The following is a 23,490-nucleotide window of genomic DNA, read 5'->3' on the forward strand; positions in this document are numbered from 1 at the left end:
CCAAACTGCCACTCCGACAGTCCACGCTCTCCCTCAGTGAACGCCATCAGTCTATTGAGGATGATCCTCTCCAACAGCTTTCCGAGTGTGTCGAGCAAACATATCGGCCGAAAGGAGCCTGGATCACCGGGGGGCTTACCCGGTTTCGGTAACAGAACCAGTTTTTGCCTTTTCCACTGTGCTGGGAAATGTCCCTCATCTAAGCAGATCTGGAGTGATGTCCGGAACATATCTGGGTTGGCCGTGATAGCTGCTTTCAACGCTACGTTGGGAATACCATCTGGGCCAGGCGCTTTCTTCGGCTTCATTTTCTTGGCCGCCTCTATGAGCTCCTCATTGGTAATGATTGCTCTTTCTTCACCTTCCTGGCCATACGGTGTCGGTGGCCAGACCGTTGGCGCGTGTTGTGGGAACAACCCGTCGACGATAATCTGCAACTTCTCTGGGCATGTTTCAGTGGGTACGGCTGGACCACTGATCTTGGCCATCGCCACCCTGTATGCATCTCCCCACGGATTTGCATTGGCATCGCGACACAACTCCTTGAAGCACGTTCTCTTGCTCAGCGAAATTTCTCTTTTCAGATCGGCTTTCGCCGCCCTCAATGTTACTCTTCGCTCTTCCCTCTCACCATCGGTTTTGGCTCTTTGCATCCGTCTCCTGGCTTGGAGACATCTTTTGCGGAGGTTGCCAAGTGTCTCATTCCACCAGTATACCGGACGACGTCTGTATTTCGGCTCGACCTTCCGTGGCATGGCAATGTCGCATGCTCGTACCATCGCAGCCGTTAACTCCTCCGATCTCAAGTTCAGAACCTGCTCTTCTCTTCTGAGGGCTTCCACGAAAAGCTCTTCGTTAAAACGTTTCGTTTTCCACATCTGCTCATGAGGTGTACTCGCTCTCTGTGAGCATTGTGTTCTTCCACCAATTCTATACCGGACCTCCTGATGATCGCTATGAGTGTACCCATCGCAGACTCTCCAGTTCAGGCTTCCCGTCAACACAGGACTACAGAAAGTGATGTCGATTATTGATTCCCGGCCATCTCTACGGTAGGTAACCAGCACCTACCTGTGTATGTGTGTATGTGTGTGCGTATGTGTGTGTGTATGTGTGTGTGTATGTGTGTGTGTATGTGTGTGCGTGTGTTACAAAAAATGTCACTCAATTATCTCAGCCGTTTGTCAACCGATTTAAACACTTTTAGCTCTAAAAGAAAGCTACAACATTCCCATAGAACGCTATTGAATTTCATTGCGATCGGACATTTCGTTACAGAGTTATGATTCAAACAGTATCGTGAAGTACTAGAAAAAGCATATTCTTATATTTTCAACTGTCTGCATTTTGATCGATATCTCAGCCATTTTTGAACCGATTTAAGTTCTTTTATCGGCTAATGAAAGCTCTGACATTCAATCATAAGCGTTCAAATTTTCATTGAAATCGGATTACTAGTTTCAGAGATATCATTGGAAGAATTTTCTAAAGTACTGGAAAAAAATTTCTCTGAAATATTCATTTTTTTACATTTTGATCAATTTCTCAGCTATTTTTAATCCAATTTAAGCTCTTTTTTCGTCGATTGAAAGCTCGGATATCATTCACAACCATATTGCAATCGAATTATAAATTACAGAGATAAAAATCATTATTTTCAAAAATCTCTAAAATTCCCCTTTTTACCCTTCTTACAACCATAAGAAGGGTATGAAGATCGCTTGAAAAACCGACTTTTGATCCGAGGCCCGAAGGGCCAAGTCTCATATACCAATCGATAGAGCTCGACGAACTGAGCACATGTCCGTGTGTGTGTATGTGTGTGTGTATGTGTGTGCGTATGTGTGTGTGTGTATGTGTGTGTGTGTGTGTTACAAAAAATGTCACTCAATTATCTCAGCCGTTTGTCAACCGATTTAAACACTTTTAGCTCTAAAAGAAAGCTACAACATTCCCATAGAACGCTATTGAATTTCATTGCGATCGGACATTTCGTTACAGAGTTATGATTCAAACAGTATCGTGAAGTACTAGAAAAAGCATATTCTTATATTTTCAACTGTCTGCATTTTGATCGATATCTCAGCCATTTTTGAACCGATTTAAGTTCTTTTATCGGCTAATGAAAGCTCTGACATTCAATCATAAGCCTTCAAATTTTCATTGAAATCGGATTACTAGTTTCAGAGATATCATTGGAAGAATTTTCTAAAGTACTGGAAAAAATTTTCTCTGAAATATTCATTTTTTTACATTTTGATCAATTTCTCAGCTATTTTTAATCCAATTTAAGCTCTTTTTTCGTCGATTGAAAGCTCGGATATCATTCACAACCATATTGCAATCGAATTATAAATTACAGAGATAAAAATCATTATTTTCAAAAATCTCTAAAATTCCCCTTTTTACCCTTCTTACAACCATAAGAAGGGTATAAAGATCGCTTGAAAAACCGACTTTTGATCCGAGGCCCGGAGGGCCAAGTCTCATATACCAATCGATAGAGCTCGACGAACTGAGCACATGTCCGTGTGTGTGTATGTGTGTGTGTATGTGTGTGTGTATGAGTGTGTGTATTTTTTTTTTTTTTTTTTTTTCATGCAACTAGGAGTTTAAAAATCTTCATAGACTGGCCTGTATATGTTCATGCTCATGCCAGTGTAATTTTTGGCGCGGTGTGGGATCCACTTAGTGCCTTCCCCACTAAAAACACTCTCCTAGGTTTAGTACCATCACCATCACCCTCCGGAACTACCTTCCGGTATTACTTCGAAGGGGAGGACAACGTGCTGAGCGCACCACTTCAATTTGTTATTCTACATGCTGAGCCCTTCGGCTCCTGAGCCCTTCGGCTCCTGAGCCCTTTGGCTCCTGAGCCCTTCGACTCCTGTTAGCAGTTTTAAAACCGTTCAACGACGTGCCTCATGCTGAGCCCTTCGGCTCCACTCGTTAGTAATTTGTTAATACCTATTTTCGCCCTTTGGCGACCCGTCAATTTGTTAGTACCTACATGCAACATTCTGAGCCCTTCGGCTCCAGTTTGTGCACCACTCTGAGCTCATACAAAGCCCGCACTCGTACGGTTACGGCGACCATCTCCTTTCCATAGTTCAGCTGGTAAGATGCCGAGGTCGGTCCAACGATTCCGGTTGAGCATAACTTCCGGTTCGTAGGCGCCCCGACTATTCAATACCAGCGTTCCGACGTATTCTACTCGACCAGTCCCCGACGGTGGACCTAATCTACACCGACGGAGAGTTCCCCGGCGGTGGAATTTCTCCCGACACCGATTCTTCTACTTCTACGATACGAGCCGACCGGAGGGGTGCCGAAGTCAGTCCAGCGATTCCGGTGGAGCCTAGCTTCCGGTTCACTGGTGCCCCGACGACCCTCAACCGTCGCTATGACACGTCTACTCAACTAGTCCCCGGCGGTGAACCTAGCCTACACCGACGAAGAATTCCCCGGCGATGGAAGTTCTTCCGATACCGATTCTTCTTCTGCTGCTGCTACTGCTGCTCTTCAATTTTTTACGGGCCGACCGGTAGGGTGCCGGAGTCAGTCCAGCGATTCCGGTGGAGGCTAACTTCCGGTTCACTGGTGCTCCTACGACCCGGGACCGGTGCTACGTCGCGTCTACTCAGCTAGTCCCAGGCGGTGGATCTAGCCTACTCCGGCGGAGAGTTCCCCGGCAAAGGAATATCTCCCGGAACCGAGCAGTATCACTTTCCCTTCGTCCGCTCTTTTAGAGTGTCGAAAACAGTCCGGCGCCCTTCTTCGTTCGGCAGGGCTGCCTACGTCATCTGACGCTGCTCCTCTCGCCATGTCCGCTGTAGTGTTGACATAATCTGAACAACAGATCGGTTCACCGCGTTCCACTTATCTTCATTACTACACATCTTTAGGACGATATTTTCCACGTTCACGTCGTCTCCGACGATGGCAGTCATTTCGCTTCGCTGCTGTGCAAACCGTGGGCAAGTAAAGACTACGTGCTCTGGTGTTTCTTCTATGTCTCGGCATTCAGGGCACAACGGTGACCTTGCGTGGCCGAACCTGTGCAAGTACTGCTTAAAGCAGCCATGACCAGACAGGAATTGCGTCAGTTGAAAATTAATCTCGCCGTGCGCTCTAGTGGTCCATGTCGACACGTTTGGAATCAGTCGGTAAGTCCACCTGCCCTTCTCTGCGTTGTTCCATTGCTGCTGCCATTTACTAAGCGTGTTGGCTCTCGCTCTGTTCCGGCCTCTCCCTGTGGCTCGATCCCTGTAGCACTCGCTATCCTCCTCCAGTAGAAGGCAGATAGGAATCATTCCGGCTATTACGTGCACGGCGTGCGATGATATCGTTCGATACGCACTCGCTACACGCATTGCCATTAGCCTAAACGTACGGTTCAACTGGGCACGATTTCGTCCTGTCTTCAGTGCCGCCGACCACGCTGGAGCTGCATACCGGATGATCGACGTTGACACGCTCGCCAGTAGCCTCCTCTTGCTACTGGTAATCGCAGAATTGTTAGGCATAATTCGGGATAAGGCCGATATCACCTTTGTCGCCTTATTGCAGACGTAGTCGACGTGACTGTTGAAATTCAAACGGTCGTCCAACATCACGCCCAGGTGTTTCACTTCTCGCTTCGAGTTTATGATGCACTCACCGACCATGATGCTCACATTTTGTACTGCCTTCCGGTTACTGATCATAACCAATTCAGTCTTTTGATGGGCCAACGCTAGCTTCTTCTCTCGCATCCAATTTTCCACGGCATCTATCGCCTCCGTTGCCAGTACCTCCACCTCTTCCCGTGATTCGCCGATCACTACAAGCACTACATCGTCCGCAAAACCGACAATCTTGACTCCTCTGGGCAGGTTCAGCTTCAGCACTTCATCGTACATGACATTCCAAAGGGTGGGACCCAAGATGGATCCCTGTGGAACGCCCGCCGTAACCAACAGATTTCTGATCCCGGCATCTGTTTCATATATCAGTGTCCGGTTCTGAAAATAGCTTTTCAGAATCTGACATAGATACTTAGGCACCCTCAACCTGTGCAACGAGTCGGCAATTGCTACCCAGCTGGCGCTGTTGAAAGCGTTTTTAACGTCAAGAGTGACAACCGCACAATATCGGTTCCCTCTCCTCTGCTGCTTCTGTGCCGTCTCCATGGTTTCCACTACCATTCGGATGGCATCTACCGTAGATCTACCTTTCCGGAATCCATACTGCATGTTCGATAGACCGTTCTCGTTCTCCGTATACTTCGTGAGCCTGTTAAGAATCACTCTCTCCAACAGTTTTCCGACAGTATCCAACAAGCATATCGGCCTATATGCAGAAGGATCGCCGGGCGGCTTACCTGGCTTTGGTAGCAGCACCAGCTTTTGTCGCTTCCAAATGTCGGGAAAGTTTCCGTCCTCCATACATTTTTGCAGTGTAGTCCTGAACATGTCTGGATTCTCCTGGATTGCCGTTTTAAGGGCCAAGTTTGGAATCCCGTCCGGACCCGGTGCCTTCTTCACTGGTAAGGCTTTCGATACCACGACCAGTTCCTCGTTCGTTACACGGGTCTCTTCGTCGTGTACATCCTGTTCATCGTACGGTGTAGGTGGCCAGACCGTAGGCTCGTGCGTCGGAAAAAGAGTTTCGATAATAACCTTCATTTTCTCCGGACATCTGTCGGGTGGTATTGCTGGACCTTTCATCTTTGCCATGGCCACTTTGTAGGCATTCCCCCACGGGTTTTCGTTGGCATTGCGGTAGAGCTCTTCCAGGCACGCTTTCTTGCTGAGCTTGATTGCCTTGTTGAGTGCGACCCTTGCCGCCCTATAGGGCAATCTTCTTTCTTCTCTTTCGACGTTGTTGCTAGCCCTCTGCATCCTCCTCCTAGCTTGGAAGCAATGTGCGCGTAGGTCACCGATCGTCGAATTCCACCAGTAGGCTGGTCGTCGACAGTTTCTAGGTTTCCCCATCCTCGGCATAGTTGCATCGCACGCCCGCGATAGGGCTGCAGTCAACTCCTCTGCGCTTAGGTTTACTAAGTTATTCTCACGCCTCATCGCTTCCACGAACACGTCCTTGTTAAAAATCTCTGTTTTCCACCTCCGCTCGTATATCTGGGCTCCACTCGATTCCATCTGCAAACAACGCCCAAAGCGGTACCGAATCGCTTGGTGGTCGCTGTGGGTGTAATCCTCGCATACTCTCCAGTTCATATCACGTATCATTCCTGGGCTGCAGAAAGTGACATCGATGATAGACTCTCGACCATCCTTACGATAGGTGGTGGTGGTACCGTCATTGGCGAGATCGACGTTCAACTTAGCTAGGGCCTCCAGAAGGCTGCTCCCCCTTGGGTTCGTGAGGCGGCTGCCCCATTCGACCGCCCAAGCATTGAAGTCTCCAGCTACTACCACTGGTCTTCGGTCGGTTAGCTCTTCCGTCAGTTTGTCCAACATCCGGTTGAACTGTTCGATCGTCCATCGTGGAGGTGCATAACAACTACAGATGAAGACACCGTTGATTTTGGCTATAACGAATCCTTCATCTGCGCAGTGCACCACTTCTTGAATGGGGTATTTTCCCACTGTCCATATCGCTGCAGTTTTGGTTCCGTCTGATATCCAGTTTCCATCTCCGGGTGGAATTTGGTATGGCTCCGAAATTATCGCAACATCGCATCTATGTTCCGCAACAGATTGCCGCAGTAGATGTTGTGCCGTATCACAGTGGTTGAGGTTGATTTGCACTACCTCCACTGGGACTTCGTTGCTCTCGCTCGTTTGGAGGCTGGGCATCTGCTACCGCCTGTAGGGTGTTCGTTATCCCCCGTAGCAGCGCAAATTAGGCATTTCGGAGGCTTCGAGCAATCCTTTGCCTTGTGACCTTCCTCGCCACACCTTCTGCATAGTTTGCTCCTATCCGGCCCTTGGCAATTCCGTGCGAAGTGACCAAAGCCCAGACACTTGAAGCACACGTCCGGTTGCTGGGAAACGCTCAGCGGGCACACAGACCAGCCCACACATACTTTCTCCACTCTCAACGCTTTATTAGCTGCATCTACTGGCAGCTTAATTGATGCTACCTTCGTGCCATCAGGCCCATTCCTGATACGGATGGTCATCTGGACCTCTCCTAGCTCGCATTGCTCCTTCAGGGCTAATTTTACTTCCTCCTCCGTGGTAATCTCGTCCAGATCTTTACACAGGAGAGTCGCTTCCGGGCACAAGGCTCTTACTTCCACCTTGTTTCCGAGAGCTTTCTCGGTAAGCTCCTTGTACGAGATGCTGCCTGCCTTGGGATCTCTTTTCAGCTCAAAGAGCATCTCTCCATTACGAGTGCGCCTGACCTTTTGCACGTCTTCCCCTAGCTCCTTAAGATCCGGGTTCATCCGCATAGCGCGTAGAACTTCGGCGTACGAGTCGTCACTCGCTTTGACGATGAGAGCCTCGCTCTTATTCCTCGTCCTGACGACCTTACGTTTTTCGGGCGGTTTTTTCTTGCTCGCTTTCTCCTTCTTTCTATTCTTTTTGCCAACGACCTGCCATTCAGTGTGGCTGTTTACCACGTCGGTTGCTTCTGGTGGTGGTTTAGCTCCAGTGACACGGACATCCTTGTGTCTCTTGGGACCACCTGGTCTGACATCTCCAGCGATGCCCTTGGCCTCTTCGGTGTAAAGAAGGGCGTGGACTGCACCCCTGGGGGGATACTTCTCGCCGCGTTGACCTTCCTCGTAGCTGTGTCGGCTTCTGCCCTTCGCATTTCCGCTGCGCGACATGCCTCTAAGGCAGTTTTAACCGCTAACAACTCCTTCTCCCCTGCTTCTGCTCTCTGCACTACGTTTTTCCACTCCTTTACAGCTGAACCAAGAGCGCCTTGGAGCTTAATCACCAACGCCTTGATGTCTTTGTGCACGTTACTTCTCTTATCCACATACTCGTGCAGCTCGTCCACCAACTTTTTCGCTGTCTCTACCCTCGGTGGTTGTGGTGGTTTCGTCCACACGCTATACTGCTGCTGACCCTGCTGCTGAGCCTGCTGCTCGTTCGTGGGCTGCTTTTGCACCTGCTGGGTTTGCGGCGGCGGTGTCCTCACCAATCCACTCTTGACAAACGGATTTGTCACTTCTTCCTCAACTTCAATTACGCTTACTTCCATTCTTCAGGGTCCCCCCTCCGAGCCGCTATCTCCATCTGCCGTACGTAGTCGCCTTCACGATCCCATGGTTATCTGTACCTGCAAGCAACTATACCTGCAAGCATTGAGGCCATGCGAGGGTTGACACGGACCCTTATGGGGGCCGGGTACAGTGCCAGATCGGCGTAGATCGGGAATGTTCCATCCGAACCTACGTACTCATCAGAACTGATGGACAGATTTCGAACGTATCCGGAGGCCTGCCAAGGTTTTAACGGGACGGAGGCAATCGAACCATGAGCCCACTCGCCGTTTCAGGTCGGTGTCACCCTTCCTTAATCAGGGAGCAGAATGGCCCGACTGTCAGCCCAATAACGCCATCCAATCCGTGATCCGTAGCTTGTCCGTTGTTGAACGCCTTCACCAGTATACCATAATCAGGATGTTACTGGCATCGATCCTGATGTGCCGGTTGGCACTCCAATGGTTGGGCTAAGGCACTTTGAAAGCGGTGCCAGGCCGCTTGTACGGAGTTGCTTGCGGATATGTGGCTTTTTGCAGAGATCCAACAGAGCCCACTGTTGAACCCCCACCACATCCTAGGCATCCTCTGCTTGAGCTAACTGGGAGGAGCTCGGTCACTTCTCGAGAGAAGTGCCAAAAGGTGGTAATCCATACGGATGCATGGAGTTTTTTCGCTTAAGAAATGCTTCCTAAGCTCCCACCCGACTCGCAGAGGGGGGGTTCGTCAAGCCCCTGGACTCCTGTCCCTGCTGCCCATGAGTGTGTGTATGTGTGTGTGTATGTGTGTGTGTGTGTTACAAAAAATGTCACTCAATTATCTCAGCCGTTTGTCAACCGATTTAAACACTTTTAGCTCTAAAAGAAAGCTACAACATTCCCATAGAACGCTATTGAATTTCATTGCGATCGGACATTTCGTTACAGAGTTATGATTCAAACAGTATCGTGAAGTACTAGAAAAAGCATATTCTTATATTTTCAACTGTCTGCATTTTGATCGATATCTCAGCCATTTTTGAACCGATTTAAGTTCTTTTATCGGCTAATGAAAGCTCTGACATTCAATCATAAGCCTTCAAATTTTCATTGAAATCGGATTACTAGTTTCAGAGATATCATTGGAAGAATTTTCTAAAGTACTGGAAAAAATTTTCTCTGAAATATTCATTTTTTTACATTTTCATCAATTTCTCAGCTATTTTTAATCCAATTTAAGCTCTTTTTTCGTCGATTGAAAGCTCGGATATCATTCACAACCATATTGCAATCGAATTATAAATTACAGAGATAAAAATCATTATTTTCAAAAATCTCTAAAATTCCCCTTTTTTTAATTTAAACCTGCACATAAATCTTAAAAAAATCGCTGGCAAAATCATTTTAGGACATCAATTTTTCATTTTTCGATATTATTTTACAGGATGGCAACATGGGTTTATAGACCCTCTTAAACTATGATAATAAGCGTATGAAAACTAATAAAGTTCGATATCCGCCTTTTGACGTGCAGTTTCCTGGACTTTTTCGCAAACCATTAAACTATTAGGGCAGATAGAACATAGTCACAACATCCTAAAGTTTAGTTATACACCGGGGATTCGCTGGTTGGAACACGACTGCCTTCCATCTAGCGAATCCGACCCGTTAGTAGGAAAGACTGACAGCTGGTGAAAATGCTCCACACGAACGCATCTGGACAGCAAATCGCCACAAAACGCACATATACATACGCATTTGTTCTATATATGGAGACTTCAAAGCGGCGATACTCAGACGTCAAAGTCAGTTTGACATTTTCTGTTGACATTTGAGTGCTTTTAGTTGGAATATTTTCCAACCAGCGAACATCCAACCATCGAGTCATTCCATGTAGCGGAACCCCAACGAGCGAATCCCCACTGTACTGGTACAAGGTTCCAAATGAATGATGAATAATAATTATCTCATACCTGTATGGAAATGTAAGAAGGGTTCAGTCTCACCATCGGTGGATTAAGTCAGGTTTTTTTTATTAAAATCACTCAAAGGGTTTTTTCCCTCTTTTAAAATTGTCAATTCAAATAAATAATAATAATAATATAGGATTTTTAAATTTATATGTGAAACATAATACATCCACTCTGAAAAACGCGAAAAAGTGCAATATTCGACTGGCTAATGGATTCAGTTAAAAATTTGGACAGTTCGATTGGAATTAATGCCGAATCTATTGGTGGCTAGTAAGAAGTTATAAATCAATCTGCTTACGGTATGCGATAGGATGTTCGGGCTGACGAATATCTCCCATTCGTTATACTAGGCACACTCAGCTATAGCAGCAGCGCTGCAGCATGCATTCAGTTTATCGGTTTCTCCCCCAGCTAGCAGCAAGCAGTCAAATTGCTTTGATGCTCTTGCGTTGCGTAGGGTTCATCTTCTCTGTTCGGATGCGCCACTGCGACCAGTATTTAGATCTATTGTGGCATTACCCGTATCCTTAGTGTATAGTGCATGTCGCATTACCTTATTTCCATTGATAGGTAATGAAGTATCGATTTCTGTACAGTTCTTGTTTTGATTCCTCAGATATTGATAAAAATCGACTTTGATGAGATGGTCCCGCTATTTACACCCTTCATAGAAATTTACATCTCAGCGAAAGCGCGCCCCTTAGCAATTATAATCGATTAAATTTCTGAGGAATCAAATCGGTACTACTGATATTTGACCATGCAACGGAACTCTAGTCACATCCTGGTTTCGCTTTTAGTTTGGTCCCAGAAAATATTAGAAAAAAATGGACTTTATGCTAGCAGCAAAACCGAATCAAGCTAGAAAATTTGTTTAGTAATCATAATTCACGTGAGTCCTTGAATTACCAAAGCTAAACAGTTCTTGTTGAGTTAATACTGATGATTGTTATCCTGGCTTCAAGTGTAGTCTCGGGACTGACCAACTCCGAGTCTTTAAAGATTAATTTTCAGAAACTGTTGCCAGTAACAAGGACTTTGTACCGCGAATCCTTGAATTACCAGAACACAAGATGAGACTAGGGTTCAAATTGGTAGATATTACCCCATAACGCACCACGAAAAGGTGATCTACCCGCGTTACGGGTCAGGGTTGGGTAGGGTTACCATCCGTCCTGATTTAGCATGACATGTTCTGATTTTGATCATCTTTTGATGTGTCCTGATTTATTTACCATATATTATGTTTTGTCCTGCTTTTTCTGTTTGGCGAACAACGTGAGATGTCTGAGATATTTCGAATTAGGAAGTGTTATCCTAATACTTAAAATCAGCTATAATGTTCATATGGCATCTATCCAAAAAAAATGTGTTGAGTATTGTGATTCAGAAAGCGATTTCAGCTGCATAGAAAGTTTGGAGTGCGTTTCATATTGTATCACAACACCTTCAGGTTCAATCGACGTTTGACGATTCCGATGTTGTCAATAGAATCCTTTGGGATCGTACTAAAACACAAGCTATCGCTAGCAGAATGAAAGAGATTCTCACATTATTTTGGCAAATTTATGAAACTCAAAGGGCTATCAAATGAGAATGCTTGTACGATTGTTGCCATCATTGAAGATGTTCTCAATTTGCAATTTCAGTGGAGTATTTCTTGTGTTGAGCGTATTATCACTGCGACAATTTAGCACCACCTCCACCGGAAATATTGAAAACTAATCGCAACAATGACCTTCTTATTATCAAAGGATTTGTGTTCTACCGGAACAGAAAACCCGTAAGTAGATTTTTCAACTCAACATTACAGAAGTTAAATTAAACGACTGAGTGAGCTTCTATTAAGTACGTCACGCGAGCTTAAACAAAATTCGACCCCCTCGCTTTATACGCACTTTTCTTTGACTTATACATTTTTGTCAAATAATCAAGCAACGCTCTCGCTCATGCGAGCGTGACATATTTAATGGATGATATCTATTGTGTACAACTAAAACTTAACAAACTCTCAAACATTCAGTGCTCTTTAGAAATAAAATTATTTAATATCAATTTATAGGTCGACGAAACTCACTACTGGGAGTGCAAGGTGAGAAACCATTCTGGTCGTCATTCCGGGAAAAAATGCTCGTCGCGTGCGGTTACTAAAATGCGCAATGAACAACATCAACAACAAATAATGTTTGATCATAATCATGCATATGGTCCCATTCATGTGACGGAGATCAAATTTCGCAACGCTATCAAGCGGCGAGCAGCTGATGATGGAAGCAAGCCGGTTAAGTTGCTTCGATTGGCAGATGGCAAATCGATCTATGGCGCCGATCAAGAAGGAGTTTATGAAACTGACCTATGATCTCGCTAATATGATTCATACGCTGTGCATCATGCAAAAATTGAACCCACAAGACATGTGCTGACATACGAAGCACCCCTTGGCCTTTCTGTGGGTTTAGTGTGAACTTTGATGGTGAAAATTATAGTGTCCGAGCACAAAAGACATTGTGTCCGGCCATAGAGGACACATTTCAGTGCACGCCATTTTCGGTACATAATGTAATCCACCATAAAAATGAATTGTGTTGGTTTATTTTCGTTCTCATGTGAGTTTTTACTTAAAATAATGTGATTTTTTTATACTGTACAAAAATTAGCGGTAAAACTAATGTAGATTTTGAAATATTACCAAAAAACAAAAAGTGTCCGGGCATAGAGGACTTCCTTCTATAGCCCACAACTCATAAAATAAGCTTAGTCGCGTTTTACAATTTATGCTATAAAGAAAAGGGTGAGATGATTTAAAAGTGATACGTTTTACTCAAAAAATTTGAATGCGGTGGAAGTCACAACAACGTGCCTAAAATTCTGCTATAAACAGGGCTGGTAGCAAGAATTGGTACCGAAAAAAGTTATTTTAGTGACCAAATTTGAGAAATAAGTGACTAAAAAGTGACTTTCTATTCTCGAAAAAGTGACTTGAAAATCAAACCGTAATCAATTTTATTTCAATTCTAGTATACTGTTTTACGATCAATATCAATCATGATAGGGAATATTCCATATGATCTTCTGCAGGTAGTAGGTCTAGTTGAGTACCATATTTGGACATTTTTATTGTGCTTTCAAATTTACAAGATATCGCCTAGACTTTTTTCCAACAGGGTAGTTTATATTTACGTAAATAATCCTTTTTAGTAGATTTTCAATATATTCAAAATTTTGGGTCTTTTATATTACCAAAGTATTTTATATTGTAAATTTTAATAAGAATTGGGAACATTTGTAAAATTAAAATTTTTGTCATTTCACGTTTCCATTTAAACTCCAGCTCTTCCTCCTAATAAGGTCAATATTTGTATGCATTAATCGATATTTCAAATAAAAAACGATGACAGAAGATCGAATTTAATTGGAATACTGCTTAAACCGCGTCATTTAAACGCCGGCTAAGGAAGAAATTTTCCATCAGTAAGTTTAATGGAAGGTATTCACATTCTAAGACTTCCTCGTAAAATAACGACAAGTAATATTCAATCTTTTTTTTTAAGAATAACCACTAACAAAAAAAACATAAACTTTAAAAAATTTCATATTTTTTGTGAATTTTTTTTTAAAATTCACGAGGAATTTCTAAAAAAATCCTAGTGTAATTTCTGATTAAACTTGTATGAGTTATAATGATGGATACCTACAAGGATAACTGAAAGATCTCTCGAATTCTTGATGAATATATTTCTTGATACAGTGATACCTCCATGAGTCGATGTTCCATGACTCGATATCGACTCATGGAACCATACCAAAAACAACATTTCATGGTTACTATGATGGTCCCTAGAAGCAGCTTTCCAAAGGATTGCTGTTCCATGACTCGATATTTCCATGAGTCGATGGTCCCTTCAATATCGACTCATGGAGGTTTCACTGTAGATTGCTATGATAATAAAAGCATATTAATCCATCAATGGTCGGAGCAATAACTGTAATAATTGCTGTAGTATTAACTAGTGTGGAACCTTGAATGAAATTTTAAAGAATCTATGCAGGTCTGGAAACTGTATTTGAAAAAATGCTGGAGAAATTTCTAGCTTGAGGAATCTAATGAGGAATCCCAGATGCAATTCATCTAGCAATTCTTGGAAAAGATTTTATCCAATAATACCTTAAGTAAGTTTTGAGAAATTCCGGAGAGTAATTATGGATGAATTTTTGAGAGAATCCTTATAAAAATGCCTGGATTAAATGAAAAATTAAATGAAATTATTGTAGGGTTTCTGGTAAAAATGTCGATTTTTTTCGAAAACTCTATAATAAACCTTTGGGGAAAAACTTTTGTAGGGCATGCGGGAAGAATCCTACAAGTAGCGATTGAAGAAATCTGTGAAAGAATCAGTGATCTGGAGGAAATACTGAGATTGTTTCTTCGGAGTAATCTCTGTGAAAATTATGGAGGTAGTAACGTAGGAATACTCTAAAAATTTTGGTATAAAATTGAGAAGAAATTCATCTGAGCTTCTGTTGAAAAATTGCGGGTGGCATTCCTGGTGGAGTTCTTGAAAGTATTCCAGAAGGAATCTCTGGATAAATAGTTACGTAATAGTCTCTGAAGGTTTCTCTGGAGCCTCTAGAATGTTGCACCAGAATTCATTGCAAGTAGATTAACCATCTATTTCCGACGACTTTAATCGACAGTTTCTTTATGAAAAAGCGTTTTTTATAAAAATTAATTCCAAAAACAATATTTCAAGGGGTCTTTTTTTCAAAATCAGTTTAAAATTTGTTGGTTGTTTTACTATAGTAAACTGATTGCTGACCAATAAATTTACTATTCAAAAAGTTAGTCGACTTTTGGATGAATTTGATAAGTATAGAATCATAATCTACTGTTAACCCGTATAGGCCTGAGTGAAAGCAAAAATACTCAAACCCTCACCGCTCAGAGAATTCTTAACGGATTCAGATGATTTTTTGTCAGTTCACTGGCCACATATCTAGTTTCTAGAAGTGGCCAGAGGAACTCGGAAATATTCCTGTGGCCGGAGTGATTTCGATGGGTCACTGGGTCAAGTCGGGTAAAAATGGCCTATTTTTTGGGACATGCCAAGTTATCTTTATTTATTTGCAATGACTATCATTTTAATTTGCATAAATCATTATGATCTGACATTCAACATTATAAATAAAGAGTTTTGCACCATTTAAAATATACCGGATGTGGCCATTCGAACGTAATGCCTGCAAGAACCGGCTATAGATTTGTTGGATACCAATTCGTTTCAATTCTCGAAAAGTAGAAATAAAACATAATTGTGCACTAAAACGGATTCCCATAAGCTTGGCACAGATGTTCAGAAACAAATTGGCCACTTTATCGTAGGTTTGAGGCATCCCGGGACCCGAAAATGGTCATTTGTAGGATAAATTAAATGCATTACTCATAGTTATCCAATTCAATCGTTTCTCAAAAAGTTTAAACTGATGCAATTTTCTTAAAATTCCGTCATGTAGTGGCCACATTATAACCGATTCCGGAAAAAAATCTGTGACCTGAAATTTTCTTATCTCCAGGGGCACAAACGCACAGTACCCTTCTCACCCGACCTGACCCAGTGATCCACCGGAATAACTCCGACCACAGGAATATTTCCGCGTTCTTCTGTCCACTTCTAGAAACTATGTGTGCCAGTATACTGACAAAAAATCATTTGAATCCGTTAAGAATTCGCTGAGCGGTGAGGGTTTTAGAATTTTTGCTTTCACTCAGGCCTATACGGTTTAACTCTCCCTTACTCGATATTTCGTATCTCAATATCGAGTTAGAGAACCACAGTTAAAGTTGGTTTTCATGGCTACTGCGATGTTCCCTCGGATCGCATTTGCACTGGTTTTGTGTTCCATAATTCGATACCTCCCTTACTCGATGGCCCCTTCAATATCGAGTAATGGAGAGTTGACTGTAGAAACTAATGCATAGTATTCCTCTGGTTCGGTTTGCCTCAAGTTCGTCAAAAATAATTGAGCTCTGGAGCTACCATGGGAAAGAGACTTCCTCGGTTATGGCAAAAAAGTAACTTTAGATACCATATTGATTATGATGTCTTTAGAGACCTTAACTAAAAATAAACACTTTTTAGAGATATGCATTGAAATAGTATCCAAGCCTTTAAAAAGATCTGCTTACCTGAAAATATAATATTTTTACTAGCATTAATCTTTTCCTACAAATATTATTTATTTCATATGCTCATGAAAGATACCCAACTAGAACTGGGAATCGTATTTGCCTTTCCCATTTTAGCAATCCTAAGTCCTACTTCCTTATTTGAACAAGTTATTCGGAATATTAAAAATAACTTAAAGTGAATTGACTGAATACCTCAAGTTGAATCAGCGGCGCAGCCGAAATCTTTTTTGATTGATGAAATGTTGTGTTACAAAAAGGACATATTCTGCCATAATAATTACTGGTTCGAGGTTTTTATTCCTGCGTATTGCCGAAATCCTCTGATAATTCCAGGTTTTTTCAGGTTGAATAAAATTCCCTGATAATTCCAGGTTTTCCAGGATTTTTTAGGTAGTAGACACCCTGCTAACTTAAAGCTTAGCCTAAATTAAGAAGGCCGATTCAAAATTTTCTCCCGAAAAATTAGCTCAAAATAGTTGAAAAAAGTGACTTTTTGACGAAAAAAGTGACTTTAGTTGAAATGGCTTGAAAAAAGAGACTTTAAAGTGACTGGCCTCAAAAAAGTGACCAAGTCACTAAAAAGTGACTAGCTACCAGCCTTGGAAAGAATTATTTCAGGGATATTGCCTATGATTTTTCAGGTACCGAATCAAGATCAAGATTTCTTTCAAGAATTTCCTCCTATTATATCCAGTTCTCAAGATATTGCTATAAACATTTCTTCTGGTAATTATCATGAGAATCAGACATTAATTACTCCCTTAAGAACTTCGTACCGATATCCCTTTCTCTGGAGATATTTAATGAAACGCGCCCAATGATTTCTCCAGAAGTTCGCCCAAAGATACCATCTGAAAACAAATCCAAAAATTATTTTAGGGTTTCTCCCATAATATGTTCTGCCCGTTGGGTGTCTTTCAGAATGTACACCGTCAACTACTCCAGGACTCTAGAGATTTCTCCCAGATTAAATGAAGAATTCTTCCGAGGTTTCATTAGAAACTTCGCCAAAGTACTAGTAATGATTTCCTCTTAAAATTCTTTTAAACAATTCTTCAATAATTCTTCCATGTATTCCCTTCTGTTACTTGTTGTGGTTATATAATTTCGTTTCCTTCCCTCAGGAACAACTGGCTTCGCTTCGCAGCGAAAAGGATTCCCTGGAGGCGGTACTGTTCGACACGAACACATCGCTCGAGGAAGCCGAAGCTCGGAAGGATGCTCTCGAGCGGGAGAATCAGGATCTACTTATCAAGCAGGAATCGCACAAGGCACTGATCGGTCGACTCAATAAGGATTTGGAAAATGCCGAACGTCGGGCCCAAGACATCAAAATCCAACTGACCAATGCGGCCGCCAACCAAGAGGCCGAGTTTCTCCAAAAGTTGTCCAATTTGCGCACTTTCGGCGAGGAAAACATCAAGAAGTTGAACGAGGAGAAGGAAGCCATTCGCAACTCGCTGGAGAAGCGAATGAGCCAAGCTCTACAGGCGTTGGAGAATGGCAAGGACGCTGAAATTCAAACTCTGAAGGAACAGTTTGAGGCACTGCAGATGCATCTGGAGGCGCTGAATCAGCAACATGAAGAGGTGGTCCTGCGGGCCGAGAATGAGAAGCAGCAGGCTCTGTTGATTGCTCACCGGGACAAGCAAGCAGTAATGGAGAAGTTAGACGCGACCGCACGAGAGCTCAAGCTGGAACTGGACAACGGCGATCGGTTAAAGCGCGAGATGGTTGCCCGTCAGGAGAAGGACCGGACAACGATCGGTTGCCTGAGAGATGAAATCGCCAAAATGCGCACCAAGATGGAAGAGGCAAGGATTCGAGCGGAAGAGGAACTGAATCGACTCGAGGTTGTACAGGGGGCATTGCGGGATGAGAAAGATGCTGCATTGAAGGAAATCGAAGAACTGAAGGTTCAGTTACGACTGACAGAAGATCGATGCGACGGGGTTAGTTTGCAGCTGCAGGACACCCAGCGAAAATTAAAGGAAGGTTAGTGAAACTATTTATTACTGTTTGGGAAAGATATGATAGAGTTTTTTGTCATTTCAGCTGAGAATTGTATTGACGCTACAAGAAAGGAGTTAACTGATACACGTCGAACATTAGCGGACAGCAACATTGAGCGGGATAAGTATGCCAACAGCAACAAGGAGCTACGAGACCACGTGAAACGAGTCGAGGGACAACGCCGGGAGCAAGCTCGATCAATGGACGATGCTTTGCAGAAGATTGCAGGTGAGTAGAATTTTCTCAGTAGAATTGATAGCTGACTAACTAATGTTTTCTGTCATGCAGGATTGGAAGAGTCCCGCAATCTACTCGAACAGGAAAAGGTCCGCTTGCAGACCATCCTGAAGGAAACGGAAAACAATATGACCAAATTGAACAAGGATTTATCCACTGCCCAAACCGACATTCAAAAGTTCCAGTCCCAATCGACTCAAAACGATGCCGCGGAGAAGGAACTACAGGCACGCCTAACAAACGAATCCGAAGAGAAGGAGCGCATCTTGCAGGAATTGCATCAAATCAAAAAGCAAATGTCTGATTTGGAGGGAACGCTGTGCGCCACTCGTCAAGAGTTGGGCAGAGCTCGTTGCAAGGCAAATCAAGACGAGCATCGATTCCACCAGCGAGAGCAGGAGTTATGCGCTCGTATAGAGGAAGGCAGAGGACGTGAAAAGCGACTGGAAGATCAGAAGCATAATCTGGAAGTGTGTTTGGCCGATGCAACACAACAGATCCAGGAGCTCAAAGCACGACTCGGAGGTTCGGAAGGACGCGTTCGTGCTTTAGATGAACAATTAGTTCACTTGGACGCGATCAAAAAGGAAACAGAGAACAAACTAAGCTCGATTGGCCATACGTTGAGAAGGATTGCCGGGATTCAAATGGACGGATCGGTTAGCTTGCCGTATCGTCTACTCAGTCCATCTAGAAGATATAGCCCGGCTCGCGGTCGCAGCGATCGAGATGAGTTTCACCACCACCACCACCATCACCATCATCATCAACAACAGGAAACGAGAAGCCTTTCGGGAGACAATGCAATCATCGATGTCGATCCAGAAATGGTACGCAAGGGTGTGCGTACGCTAATGCAACAGGTGGCGCAAATCGAGCGCGAAAGAGATGATTTCAAGATGCAACTTTGTACTGCGAAAAAGCAGCTTCAAGAAGGCGGAGACAATCAAATGCGTTTGGAAGGAAAGATTTGTAAATTGCAACAGCACAATCGGGCTATCCACGAGGATAAGACCAATTTGGAGGCCAAGCTAGCGCAGAAAACTACTGCGTTGCAAACCACCGAGGAGACACTCAGACAGAAAAGCGACGATTTAAACATAACGCGAGAGAAGGCTGCCCATTTGGAGCAATCTCTCAGCACTACGGCCGAGGAGAAGAGTCAACTGGAAGAACGCTTGGAGAAATGCAGACAAAACGCCTGTCGCTTGGAGTCCGACAAGCGGCATCTGCAGGACGAGTTGGCTCGCACAGAAGGACGTGCATCGAAACTTGATCTCCAACGCGTCGCTCTCGAGGGAGATATTCAACGTTTGCAGATGGCACTCCAGGAGAAAGACTGTACTATCAGAAACCTTCAAGAACGCTTGGAGAACCACCAAAGATCGGGAACGCAGCTGGAAGATCGATGTGCCGCGCTCAAGAGTACGGTTGATCAGTTGAAGGAACGCCTGCAAGCGGCAGCCATTACTGAGACCGAACTACGAGGGGAAATTGCCGGATTGCAACGTCATAACACCGACCAAGGGCATACATTCGCCCTGGGACAGGACAAACTTAAGCAACTCCAGAAAACTCTTACCAATAGCGAGAATGAGCGTCGAGTTCTTTCGGAGCGCTTGGACGCCTCACAGCACACCATCAATGAGCTTAGAAGAAGCCAGCAAGCGACACAAGATCAAACGCAACGTTTGCAAGAGCAAATAGCTGAATGTGAAGTACAGAAGTCGGCTCTTGAGTCACAGCTGCGGCTAGCCAAGTGGAATCAGGAGAATGCCGAACAGTTTGGCGGTGGAACTGGTGGAGACCAGGATCTTGCGCGACAATTGGTTAACTCACAGCGGGACCGTACCGAGCTGAGAAATAAGCTGGAGGCCATGAAGGAGAAGGTTCGTCACATGGAGAACGAAAAGCTTGGTTTGGAGAAGAGTGGCAGCAAATTTTCTGGCCATGTGCAGTTTGATCGATCGGAGAAGAGCTTGCTGGGAGATTCTGGGGAACTGGATTCGAATCGCTTGGAGTCTAGCGGTTACGGTGGTATGGGAACCGGGAGTGCAAAATACAGTTGCGGTCTGGATCATGCTCAGATCGAGCAAGAAAGCCGAGATTTGCGCATGAAGGTACGTCGCATGGAAACTCTGTTGGCCGAAAAGGAAGCCGAGCTGGCGCGGGCCAAGGCAAAAATGTTGGAATCGCCGAGCAAGTCTAGCATGAGTGGGTATGGAGGAGGTGGTGTTGGTGCAGCTAGTTCTGAAATCGAGCGTCACCGAAATGCTCAAGTACAGGCCGAACGGCTGCTGGATGCCAGAGAACAGTCGCATCGACAGCAAGTGCTTCGGTTGGAAAATCAAATCTCGATGTTGAGAGAGCAGCTGGCTCAGGAAGCAAAACGTCGGCAGATGTATATTCTGAGGAGCTCGCGTGCCGGTCGAGAGATGCAACAGCTGCGTCAAACGCTCGGCGATTCGTTGCGAAATGTTACACAGGAGCCGATCGACTCGTCACTGTTGGAAAGTGAAGCCAGACGGTATGTGGGATCAGGTTCATTGAACAACGTGTGGTGTAACGACTCTTTAAATTTCTAATTTTAGGTTAGACAGTGCTGTATCGATGAGCTTGCCGCCAACGACCAGTAGAGATTTGGACCGTAGTTTGAGTCCCACGTATCGCTAAGGATCGTATGCTAATCGTATTTCATATTCCATTGATGGTAAAACCAAAGATTTAGTAGCTACCTGAATATAAGACGAAAGTAGGAAATTGAACATTAATACATAATAACATGGTAACAGAAACTCATTCTCATATGATGTATGGATTTCATAATGTTAAACGTAGAATGTCGATTAATATATTGGTTTATAATAGGGTGGGCGTTCAACAGCTCGTTTATGCCCTACACAGCTCATTTAATTCATAGTTGGATATTGAATGTCCAACCAACATCCAATTCAACCTTGTGGTTTTCGCGCGATTGACCATCTCCTAGGTCACCGCGCTAATGCTGTGTACGTAAAGCTAGGGGCGCCCACTGAAGTGTTAAATAGCATAGGCTTGAGCAAGTTTCAAGACCTTGAACACTGCCAGATTGTAACGAATCACAACCATACATATTACGCTAAACGTAATATTAGACTACACAGTGCAACCATGTGTTGTCTCAAGCATCAACATATCGCTATTTACCGTAAAGTGCTCTAATTCAGTGAAGGATAATATGCAGATCGGGAAGAGGAGTTCAGACCATTTATTGAATAGTTCAACGTCCACTGACTGACGAATGAGAACGGCCTTCGATTGATTGATTGTTATTCATTCAAGAATAAATCATACGACTGGCTTTTTGACGTCAAGATGTGCACGTGTAATGATGGGAGATTCGAAAGGTGGAAGCAGAAATTCGATGAACACTTGAATGAAGGACATGTTACGTCAATACTGCGGACGATAGAAGATTTTCAGTCAATTTGTGTGCTTCGTGGTTGATATAAGTATTGTCGGCTGTACAGATTGCCAAGAATCCTACAGCTGAGTTCTCGATAGTTATTTTTTTTGAATCTCGGTAAACACTGAACTACGCCACTTTACGGTATTTTATTTATATGTGCTAAAAGCGAGACAAAGAAGAGATCTCATCAATCATTACATTACATTAGTAAAAGATAGTTGAGCTGTCGTAGTAATAAATTATTACTAATGACATACCTGCCGGTTTTTAATATAGGAAGCATTTTTTTTTGAGAATTCAGGAAGCCATTGAACCCTCTTGGAGCAGATTCAAATTTCTCTTCATACAAGATCCCTGTGACGAGCTTCTAGCGTCCTTTCAGTTTCCGCTTTCAATCAAACACACCACTTCGATTTGCTTTCATTTGACAATAGAACACTATTGGTTACTATTACATACTCATCAAACTTATGACCCAAATTCAAAAACAGGAAGAAGACCATCATCTTCATCCTGTTTTATGATATTGAGAGTTTATTTTAATTTTATTTTTAATGATTGTGGAGTTTATCATTTTCAACAATACGCTTCGTATAACCGAGACTCCACGTCTTAGTAAATCATGCAGAGATTCCGGTAGTGCATAAACCTACAACTGCCATCTGATATCAGATTCACTGCCGGCCATGACCCATCATATCACATGACGTGACTAAACATATCTTATGTCACTTACCAACTAACCTAGGGTCGACTTTCAGAAATCTGTTCGTCTGGTGATTTCACCCTAATGTAAAATGGTTGCATTTCGCCAGAATAAATTATCGCATAAATGAACACGTTAGTGAATTTTAAATTGAGTCAATGTGATTGAGAGGTGAACACCTAGGTACATAATAATCATTTCAAAGCTACCATTTGGTATAACCCACATAGTTCCTGCGATAAAAAACAAAACAAATCATCAATAAATAAGCATTTGAGCATAGCAATTTATTCAAATAATCATATATTGAATTTATCATCCACACATTTAATCATAGACTATCCATAACGATGAAAAAATATGGCAGAGACATATGTATATGTCAATTACATTGAGAGATATTCATAATCCATGATCTGCTTAAAGATTAATTTTTCGACTAACGAAGGTCTTTACGAGATGGCAGCATCCCTTTATAAAAATTGGGCCGACGTTGTTTATGAACTATCTATTAGCACGGATAAAGTAGAATATGTCCACATGATTCGAGAATTTTAATAAATATCACAGCCATTAAACAAATGCGACCAGGTCAACAGTGTGCCTCGTACCTCGATTAATGAATACAACGTAATAATATTGCCGGCCGTATCAAAGAGGTCCATCTTCGTCGAACTTGAATTCTAATTATCTAGCGTTGAACGTATCAGTCTACCGTGGACGTACCATATTTGACGCGGTTAAGGAAATTCTGAATTCAAATCGTCAAAATCTGTCCGAGTTTGTT

General features: G+C 43.3%; 1 protein-coding gene across 3 annotated transcripts in view; it reads left to right on the forward strand.

The window, feature by feature from the left end:
- The window catches only part of LOC5572577 (rootletin), a 159,910-nt gene extending 136,663 nt beyond the window's left edge, over positions 1 to 23,247 (forward strand). For all 3 annotated transcript variants that reach the window (XM_021857344.1, XM_021857342.1, XM_021857343.1), the window contains 4 exons: positions 17,424 to 18,294; positions 18,355 to 18,540; positions 18,601 to 21,076; positions 21,141 to 23,247. In XM_021857344.1, the coding sequence (XP_021713036.1) occupies positions 17,424 to 18,294; positions 18,355 to 18,540; positions 18,601 to 21,076; positions 21,141 to 21,222 (3,615 nt within the window). In that variant the 3' untranslated portion in view covers positions 21,223 to 23,247. The remainder of the gene's footprint in view (positions 1 to 17,423; positions 18,295 to 18,354; positions 18,541 to 18,600; positions 21,077 to 21,140) is intronic.
- The last annotated feature ends 243 nt before the right edge of the window (positions 23,248 to 23,490 follow it).

Source organism: Aedes aegypti, chromosome 1, assembly GCF_002204515.2.
Source record: "Aedes aegypti strain LVP_AGWG chromosome 1, AaegL5.0 Primary Assembly, whole genome shotgun sequence".
Taxonomy (NCBI): Eukaryota; Metazoa; Arthropoda; class Insecta; order Diptera; family Culicidae; genus Aedes; species Aedes aegypti.